The sequence below is a fragment of the Lithobates pipiens genome, unplaced genomic scaffold (genome assembly GCF_037356315.1).
Source record: "Lithobates pipiens isolate NorthernLeopardFrog02 unplaced genomic scaffold, aLitPip1_a1.2 Scaffold_23, whole genome shotgun sequence".
Lineage (NCBI taxonomy): Eukaryota > Metazoa > Chordata > Amphibia > Anura > Ranidae > Lithobates > Lithobates pipiens.
The window spans coordinates 8,799,342-8,810,199 of NW_027507785.1; the positions used below are offsets into that span (position 1 = coordinate 8,799,342).

A 10,858-nucleotide genomic window follows, 5' to 3' on the forward strand; every position below is an offset into this window, starting at 1 on the left:
CGGGAGAAAGGATTCCCCCTTCTTTGTTTAAAAGAAATGTTCAATCTTTTCCCCTTTATGTAATAAAAATAACCCTCTCCTCCCAGTGGTTAATAAATTCTACCAAAAGAAAGCCCTATCTGTCACTAAACAAATACCCACTGTGTAAATATCGTGTGACTTAAAAATATGCAATAGCCACCATTTTATTCTCTAGGGCCTCTGCTTAAAAAATACACTATATTACCAAAATAGGATAGCTTTCCCAGTGACCCAGGAATCCATAGGGAAACCCTGTTCCTCTTGACTTTCTCTGCAACAGTGCCGCTGTGGAAAGTGCCACCTGCAGTGGAGAAAGTAGACTGCACCTGCCTACGTGTATTTCACTTACACTATATTTTCAAAAGTATTGGGACACCTGCCTTTACGTGCACGTGAACTTCCCAGTCTTAGCCTGTATGGTTCAATATTGAGTTAGCCCACCCTTTGCAGCTATACGAGCTTCAACTCTTCTGGGAAGGTTGTCCACAAGGTTTAGGAGTGTGTCTATGGGAATATTCTTCCACAAGTGCATCTGTGAGGTCAGGCACTGATGTTGGCCTGGCTCGCAGTCTTTGCTCTAATACATCCCAAAGGTGTTCTATCGGGTTGAGGCCAGAGCTCTGCGCAGGCCAGTCAAGTTCCTCCACCCCAAAGTCGCTCATCCATGTCTTTATGGACCTTGCATTGTGCACTGATCCAAATAATTTGGTGGAGGGGGGATTATGGTGTGGAGGTTGCTTTTCAGGGGTTGGGCTTGGCCCCTTAGTTCCAGTGAAGGGAACTCTTAAGACGTCGGCATACTAACACATTTTAGACAATTTCATGCTCCCAACTTTGTGGGAACAGTTTGGGGATGGTCCCTTCCTGTTCCAACGTGACTGCCCACCAGTGCACAAAGCAAGGTCCATAAAGACATGGATGAGCGACTTTGGGGTGGAGGAACTTGACTTCTGGAAGAATGGTCAAACATTCCCATAGACACACTCCTACACCTTGTGGGCGGCCTTACCAGAAGAGTTGAAGCTGTTCTAGCTGCAAAGGGTGGGCCAATATTGAACCCTACAGACTAAGCCCTTGTACACACGGTCGGACATTCCAATGGAAAATGTCTGATCGGACCGTGTTGTCGGATAATCCGACCGTGTGTGGGCTCCATCGGACTGTTTCCGTCGGAATATCCATCCGACAAAGTTTTAGAGCTGGGCTATAACATTTTCCGACAACATGATCCGATCGGACTTTGTTCAATCGTTTGTAGAGAATTCCGATCGGACAAAGTGCCACGCATGCTCAGATCAAATTCCTAGACCAAAGCTATTGGCTACTAGCCTGAACGTAGTCCCGTCGTAACGAAATAACGTTGTCACGTTCTGAACGATCGGATTTTCCGACAACTTTGTCTGACCGTGTGTATGCAACACCAGTTTCGGCCAAAATCCGACGGATTTTGTTGTCGGAATGTCCGACCGTGTGTACAAGGGCTAAGACTGGCATGCCATTGAAGTTCATGTGTGTGTAAAGGCAGGAGCCCCAATACTTTTGGTAATATAGTATATATAGTGTATATAATGTATAGGTGTTCTAAGTCTTTTCTAGAAAAAAAATGCTGATTGTTACGGGTAGGAGAGGAATGTCAGAATTGGCCAGGACTGGAACTGGTTAAATGGAATGCCAATGCAGCTTGATAATGGACAATGGACGTGTATTGCAATGCAGCGCAAAAACGTTGTAATTTTCACATTCAGGAAAACACGTCAACGTGCATGCGCATGTAAATGTGCCATTCGCTGCTCTATGGGCACTGAAAACTATTTTTGAAAAGAAAAATGGAATAAAAAAACAAATTTTATTGTATAAACGTGTAAACTTTCAGAAAACAAAATCGACCAGACACCATTAAATGTTCCCTTCAAAATTTATGATTACTAACGTTCCATTTGAATACTTTGCTAAGAGTTCTCCTTATTTGCTCTGTCCTCAGACAGAATATGATGGGGCTGGTAAAATGGGGCGCAAACGTGTACAGACAAATCAGAAAGACACTGAGATCGTTGTCGGGGTTTGGTTGTAGCTGGTTATATGCGTAGATTGCCAGTCGAGGGATGAAATACAACCCAATAAACAACCAATGAGTGGTACATGTATAAAAGGCCTTCCGCCAATTCTCTCTCCGGCTTGATGAGCAGATCTTCTGGATTATTATGATATAGGAGTAGACAATAAAGGACAATGGACACAGATGTGACATCATGGCAATAAGATACCTCGTTCTTCTGGATGAAGCCGTATCTACATATGATAAAACAGCCACTGTGTTGAAAGAGCAAAAACAGCTCTTGACTCTGTTGGTGCCACGGAAAGGGAGCATCAGACCTGGCGCTATGATAGACGAGACCATGGCTGCTACAAAGATCCAGAGGACAAGGCAGACGATGGCCACCAATCTGTTGCTGATAATAGAATGGTATCGGAGAGGTTTACAGATGGCAATATATCGGTCAATGGCCATCACCATAAAAATGTAGGCATCAAGAGTTCCCAGATAATGGACAAAAAACATTTGTATTAAACATGCGGTGTAGGACAAGGAGCCGTCTCCAAACCAATACTTGGAGATGATTTTTGGCAAGGTCAACGTGTCAAAAAGTAGGTCAGAAACGGACAAGTTTCCAATGATGACATACATGGGCTGGTGGAGATGCCGACTTAGTAAAAGTAGCACCACCACGATTAAATTGGCATAGAGGGAGATGTTATATATTAGAAAGAATGATACGGACACTAAAGAGTAGAAATTTTCTGGAAGACCCGGGAAACCAATGAGGATGAACTCCAGAACCTCCGACCGGTTCATTGAGGCCATGCGTTTACGTCCGAGTTCAGATCTGAAATGAACAAAAAGTAGACCTGGCTTTAGAGATTACAATTACAAATTTGAAAGGGGAACATTTTTCTTCATACATAAAGACGTTCACATTTGGAAGCCTACTGTATAATTTAATAATACTGTATAATTTAATAATAGTGTATAATTTAATAATACTGTATAATTTAATAATAGTCACATACAGTATTTAGGTTGAAAAAAGACACTAGTCCATCTAGTTCTAACCAATAATAACAACTCCATATACAAAACCATATGCCTACATGATCCAAAGGAAGGAAAGAAAATCCCTATAAATCATGATCCGATTCGCTCCAGTGGGGGAAAAAATTCCTTCTTGATCCCCCTAGGTGACAATTGGATATTCAATGGATCAACTACCCCTGTTGTTATTACCTCTAAATATTAGTATCCGGTTATATTTTGTACATTTATGAATGCATCCAGCTCTCTTTTAAAACAATCTACTGAGCTGGCTAGAACCAGCTCTTGAGGGAGTCTATAACGTCACGTTTTCAGGACTCTTGAAGAAACCTTTCTGCATATGGAGGTAAAACCTATTCTTCTCCAGACATGAAGCGTTCCTCCTTGTCTTCTGTAAGGACCTGAAAGTAGTCCTTTATCTTAAAAACCTACCACTTCACTGGTCCCCTGACCACCACTGCCTATAACCAACCCTTTCGGGTGGATCTCATACCTGTTTCCTTCTGCAGAGCACCTTGTCCCCATGTTGATGTCATCCCCACAACCCTGGCCTGGTGGATGTGGGGGTCTGTAGAGGGAGAGACTTATCAGAATTACCCTTAATTTTTAATATCTTTATAAATGGGATATTGGGTCTGGGATTGAAAGCACCATTTCAGTCTTTGCAGTTGACATCAAACTATGCAGTGGAATAACGTCCTTACAAGATGTCTCCAATTTACAGGCCGACCTCCATACGCTGTCTAATTGGGCGACTATGTGGCAGATGAGGTTTAATGTAGATAAATGTAAAGGTATGCACTTGGAGGCTAAGAATATGCATCATACATACTAGGGCAGGGGTGTCCAAACTTTTTTCAAAGAGTGACGGATTTGATGAAGTGAACAAGTTTGAGGGTCGGCCATTTTGCCTGACATTCTTTAAACCATTACAATTCGGTCTAAGCGTGTTCGTCCGAATACTAATACACTGCCCAACAAGAATTCTCTTGCCTTTGTGGCTGTGTGTGAGTTAAGAGATGAGCATGGGCGTGTTATTTGGATATACCGTATTTATTGCCCTATAACACACACCTTCACTTTAAGAGGGAAGTTTCAAGGAAAAAAAAAATGTAAATATAGAACTGTGAAGCAAAATAAGGTTCAGTGCCCATCTGCAGCCTCACAAGTACCATGAATGCAGCCCCACCATTGCCATGAATGCAGCACTCCATTGCCATCAGTGCAGCACCCCCATTTCCATCAGTGCAGCACCCACCATTGCCAAGAATGCAGCACCCCCATTGCCATGAATGCAGTACCCACCATTGCCATGAATGCAGCAACCACCATTGCCAGGAATGCAGCACCACCATTGCCATGAATGCAGCCCCACCATTGCCAGGAATGCAGCACCCCCATTGCCAGGAATGCAGCACCCCCATTGCCATGATTGCAGCCCCACCATTGCCAGGAATGCAGCACCCACCATTGCCAGGAATGCAGCCCCACCATTGCCAGGAATGCAGCCCCACGATTGCCAGGAATGCAGCCCCACCATTGCCATGATTGCAGCCCCACCATTGCCAGGAATGCAGCCCCACCATTGCCAGGAATGCAGCCCCACCATTGCCAGGAATGCAGCCCCACCATTGCCAAGAATGCAGCACCCCCATTGCCATGATTGCAGCACCCCCATTGCCAGGAATGCAGCCCCACCATTGCCAGGAATGCAGCCCCACCATTGCCAGGAATGCAGCCCCACCATTGCCAGGAATGCAGACCCACCATTGCCAAGAATGCAGCACCCCCATTGCCATGATTGCAGCCCCACCATTGCCATGAATGCAGCACCCACCATTGCCAGGAATGCAGCCCCTCCATTGCCAGGAATGCAGCACCCACCATTGCCAGGAATGCAGCCCCACCATTGCCAGGAATGCAGACCCACCATTGCCAAGAATGCAGCACCCCCATTGCCATGATTGCAGCCCCACCATTGCCATGAATGCAGCACCCACCATTGCCAGGAATGCAGCCCCACCATTGCCAGGAATGCAGCACCCACCATTGCCAGGAATAAAGCCCCACAATTACCATCAGTGCAGCCTGATTGATGCCCATCCATCTGCAGCCTTGGAGGGGACAGGGAGGGGGGCGGGACGAGCGCCAAAAGATTACATACAGGAAAAACTCCTGTTTTCTCATTGGACTCTTTAATAGAAAGTCCTGCCTCTTTTGATGGACAGAACAGTTGTCCAATGGCAATGCCGGAGACGGGACTATTACAGAGGCCGTCGTGTAAACAGGAAATACTCCTGTGTGTATGGCACTCATCCTGCCTCTTCCCTGACCCCTCCAAGGCAGCCAGCATATATATCTTTTGTGGCCCTGGCGCTGGGAGATCGTTGGGGGTCACAAAAGATATACAGTATCTCACAAAAGTGAGTACACCCCTAAAATTTTTGTATAGATTTTCTTCTATCTTTTCATGTGACAACACTGAAGAAATGACACTTGTCTACAATGTAAAGTAGTGAGTGTACAGCTTGTATAACAGTGTAAATTTGCCATCCCCTCAAAATAACTCAACACACAGCCATGAATGTCTAAACCGCTGGCAACAAAAGTGAGTACACCCCTAAGTAAAAAAAATGTCCAAATTGGGCCCAAAGTGTCAATATTTTGTGTGGTCACCATTATTTCCCAGCACTGCCTTAACCCTCTTGGGCATGGAGGTCACCAGAGCTTCACAGGTCACCACTGGAGTCCTCTTCCCCTCCTCCATGATGACATCACGGAGCTGGTGGATGTTGGAGACCTTGCGCTCCTCCACCTTCCGTTTGAGGATGCCCCACAGATGATCAATAGGGTTTAGGTCTGGAGACATGCTTGGCCAGTCCATCACCTTTGCCCTCAACTTCTTTAGCAAGGCAGTGGTCATCCTGGAGGTGTGTTTGGGGTCGTTATCATGTTGGAATACTGCCCTGCGGCCCAGTCTCCGAAAGGAGGGGATCATGCTCTGCTTCAGTATGTCACAGTACACGTTGGCATTCATATTCATGGTCCCCTCAATGATCTGTAGCCCCCCAGTGCCGGAAGCACTCATGCAGCCCCAGACCATGACACTCCCACCACCATGCCTGACTGTAGACAAGACACACTTGTCTTTGTCCTCCCCACCTGGTTGCCCCCACACACGCTTGACACCATCTGACACCAAATACGTTTATCTTGGTCTCATCAGACCACAGGACATGGTTCCAGTAATCCATGTCCTTAGTCTGCTTGTCTTCAGCAAACTGTTTGTGGGCTTTCTTGTGCATCATCTTTAGAAGAGGCTTCCTTCTGGGATGTAGACATGTAGACCAATTTGATGCAGTGTGCGGTGTATGGTCTGAGCACTGACAGGCTGACCCCCCACCCCTACAACCTCTGCAGCAATGCTGGCAGCACTCATACGTCTATTTCCCAAAGACAACCTCTGGATATGACGCTGAGCACGTGACCTCAACTTTTTTGGTGGACCATGGCGAGGCCTGTTCTGAGTGGAACCTGTCCTGTTATACCGCTGTATGGTCTTGACCACCGTGCTGCTGCTCAGTTTCAGGGTCTTGGCAATCTTCTTATAGTCTAGGCCATCTTTATGTAGAGCAACAATTCTTTTTTTCAGATCCTCAGAGAGTTCTTTGCCTCTAGGTGCCATGTTTAAATTCCAGTGGCCAGTATGAGAGAGTGAGAGCGATAACACCAAATTTAACACACCTGCTCCCCGTTCACACCTGAGACCTTGTAACACTAATGAGTTCCATGACACCGGGGAGGGAAAATGGCTAATTGGGTACCAATTTGGACATGAATGGCTGTGTGTTGAGTTATTTTGAGGGGACAGAAAATGTACACTGTTATACAAGCTGTACACTCACTACTTTACATTGTAGACAAGTGTCATTTCTTCAGTGTTGTCACATGAAAAGATAGAAGAAAAGATTTACAAAAATGTGAGGGGTGTACTCACTTTTGTGAGATACTGTATATGCAGTGGCGGCCCGCCCATAGGGGGCGCCCGGGCGCCGCCCCCCCCCCCCCCCCCCCCTCCAGGCAGTCACAAAAAAAAAATTATAAAAAATTTTTTTTTTTTTTCAAATGACCCTTTAAAAAAAAAAAAATGAAAAAAAGTCCTTAAGTGCACTGTGTACGAGCGCCGGACACAGTGCAGCGCCGGACACAGTGCACTATGTGAAGCGCCACGTCAACGCAATCACAAGATTGGAGACGTGGCGCTTCATTTGCGGGGCTTTAACCCGCCTTGTGGCGCAATGAAAAGTGACGATCTGCATCCGCCCGGCGCCCATAGGTTTACTATGCTATGTGCTTTGAGTGACAGACTAGTTAGTCTGTCACTTCCGGTTTTCCCCTGTGTCAGAACAGTGCGCCGAGCGGAGGAGTGAACTCCCGCACTTGCCGCTATGAAACTCAACAACAAGGTAGATGCTGGAAATCCGCAGGAGGGGGGCAGAGCTCAATGATTCCACTGACAGCCAAACGAGGCACAGCAACACCAGTGGAGATATTAGAATCACTGACGATCACACAAGGCTGGTCTCCTTATTTCTACAGGATGGATGGAGGGGGAGGCTTCACACGGGCTGTGTGTTTAACAAGTGCTGATGGTCACGATGCTTCTATTATCTCCACTGGTGTTGCTGTGTCTCGGTTTGGCAGTGTCAGTGGAGGCTCTTGTTAAACACACAGCCCATGTGAATCCTCCCCCCACCCACCCATCCCTCTGTCCCTGATTCACCCCACCCACCATCCCTCTGTCCCTGATTCATCCCACCCACCATCCCTCTGTCCCTGATTCATCCCACCCACCAGCTCTCTGTCCCTGATCCATCCCACCATCCTTCTGTCCCTGATTCATCCCACCCACCAGCTCTCTGTCCCTGATCCATCCCACCCACACACCATCTCTCTGTCCCTGATCCATCCCACCCACACACCATCTCTCTGTCCCTGATCCATCCCACCATCCTTCTGTTCCTGATCCATCCCACCCACCATCTCTCTGTCCCTGATCCATCCCACCATCCTTCTGTCCCTGATTCATCCCACCCACCAGCTCTCTGTCCCTGATCCCTGATCCATCCCACCCACACACCATCTCTCTGTCCCTGATCCATCCCACCATCCTTCTGTTCCTGATCCATCCCACCCACCATCTCTCTGTCCCTGATCCATCCCACCATCCTTCTGTCCCTGATCCATCCCACCTACCATCTCTCTGTCCCTGGTCCATGCCACCCACCATCTCTCTGTCCCTGATCCATCCCACCAACCATATCTCTGTCCCTGATCCATCCCACCCAACATCTCTCTGTCCCTGATCCATCCCACCATCCTTCTGTCCCTGATCCATCCCACCCATCCATCCCTCTGTCCCCGATCCATCCCACCCATCCATCCCTCTGTCCCTGATCCATCCCACCCACCCATCCCTCTGTCCCTGATCCATCCCACCATCCCTCTGTCCCTAATCCAGCCCACCCACCCATCCCTCTGTCCCTGATCCATCCCACCATCCTTCTGTCCCTGATCCATCCACCCATCCCTCTGTCCTTGATCCATCCCACCCACCCATACCTCTGTCCATGATCCATCCCACCCACCATCCCCCTGTCCCTGATTCATCCCACCATCCCTCTGTCCCTGATCCAGAACACCCACCCACCCATCCCTCTGTCCCTGATCCATCCCACCATCCTTCTGTCCCTGATCCATCCACCCATCCCTCTGCCCCTGATCCATCCCACCCACCCATACCTCTGTCCATGATCCATCCCACCCACCATCCCCCTGTCCCTGATCCATCCCACCATCCCTCTGTCCCTGATCCTGAACGGTGTTTATCACGGAGAATACTCTCCAGGTCACCGCAATAAGTGTATGTGCTTGATGGCCCTCTAGTGGCCCAGTATGGAAATCATCATCTTTGGACTGGCACAGTAAAGGACCCCCTTGGTGGCTGGATACGAGGAGTAGAGTGGGATACCCCTTTTGTGATGTGCTTGGTTTTCTTCTTTTTGAGGTGAGAGTTCTGAGAGCCCTTATTCCTGGGATTTTATACCACCGTTTTCATCAACTTATTTTTATTATTGGTGCTTGTGATTATATGGACTTTTCATTTATATATATTCATTTATTTATATGTTTTTTGCACTTAGCCGTTTCAAGGACTATTTTTTGGCATATTTGCGCAGGACTTTTTCACGTTTAGAACTTGGTGTTGGGTTATTCACTTTATGGTCAACAGTGATGGACGAACTTCCGACGGGATGTTTCGCGAACGCGAACCGTGAACGTGGCCAAAAGTTTGCGAACAGCAAAGTTCGCGGCGGGCCCCATTGACTTCAATGGCAGGTGAACTTTAAAAACCTACAGGTCATATTTACAGCCACAAAATACTTACTAGCTGTGCACACAGTCCCACCACATGGACACTGACATAACAAAAGTATGAAGTGAATCTGGGATTGACAACGACAAGCAATCTTTTTTTATCTGTGAAATTTTGACAATTCAGGAGCGCATGAAGACCATGGAGGAGAGGCAAGGTCAGGGCAGGCTATGAAGGGGGTGCAGGAGATGATCAGTGCTACAGTCAGGGCAGCGCAGTGCTGTGCCAACCTGTGCTTGAGCCCCTCCCTGTGCCCAGCCCTTACCCCCACCTATGCAGGGCTCCACTGCGGTGGTCCGGAGGTGTCAGTCCAGTGCTGATCCACAGCCATGGTGCTGGCACTGCCTGCTGATTGGCTTCTCCGCTGCTATCTCCCTCACTGTCTGAAACCAGCACCGCGATAGAGACTGAGCACTGACACCAGCACCGAGATAGAGAGCACTGACACCAGCACCGAGATAAAGAGCACTGACACCAGCACCGAGATAGAGAGCACTGACACCACACCGAGATAGAGAGAGAGCACTGACACCAGCACCGTGATAGAGAGCACTGACACCAGCACCGAGATAGAGAGCACTGACACCAGCACCGAGATAGAGAGAGAGCACTGACACCAGCACAGTGATAGAGAGCACTGACACCAGCACCGTGATATAGAGCACTCACACCAGCACTCTTTGTAGTATCGCTGCAGAACCGCTCAGCAGTTACAATGCTGCACAGTGGAAATGCTATGCTATACTATGCTTTCTATATGTGCAAGTATTTTATACGTGTATTACACCCCTATATACTGCACACCAAATAGTACACCTATACCAGTCCTTAAAAGGACCTTTGTGGACCTAGTAGCTAGTGATTTGCAGACTGTCCCTCAGTCCCTACACTGATAAAAGACAGCTGCAGAATCGGTCAGCAGTCAAGTATAATATTCTTTCTATATTTGAAAGAAAGTATATTATGCGTGTACAACCCTATATACTGTACACCTATACCAGTCCTTAAAAGGACTTTTGTGGACCTAATAGCTAGTGATTTGTGTCACTACAGTCTCTCCCTGCTCCACACAGCAACTTCTCCCTACACTGACATAAGACAGAATGTAAAATGGCCACCAGATCAGGTCTATTTATAAGGTAGAGGGAATGTCCAATTGTCCATGTGCTGAAATGCCTCAATTGGCTCACATGTGGGGATGTCCTTATGCAACTGGCCATACCTTATGGATGGATGTTATGCTATGCGTTAAGTACTACTTCTGGTGAGCTGATACTACTACTTCTACTACTAGTACTACTGTCAACTGT

The 10,858-nt window shown here is 47.4% G+C and overlaps 1 protein-coding gene across 1 annotated transcript; it reads right to left on the minus strand.

Annotated features, from left to right (window-relative positions):
- Positions 1–1,918: 1,918 nt before the first annotated feature.
- Positions 1,919–2,893, minus strand: LOC143926824 (olfactory receptor 1500-like). The gene has a single exon (XM_077450863.1). The coding sequence runs from the start codon at positions 2,882–2,884 to the stop codon at positions 1,931–1,933; it is 954 nt and encodes a 317-aa protein (XP_077306989.1). The 5' UTR covers positions 2,885–2,893; the 3' UTR covers positions 1,919–1,930.
- Positions 2,894–10,858: the final 7,965 nt, after the last annotated feature.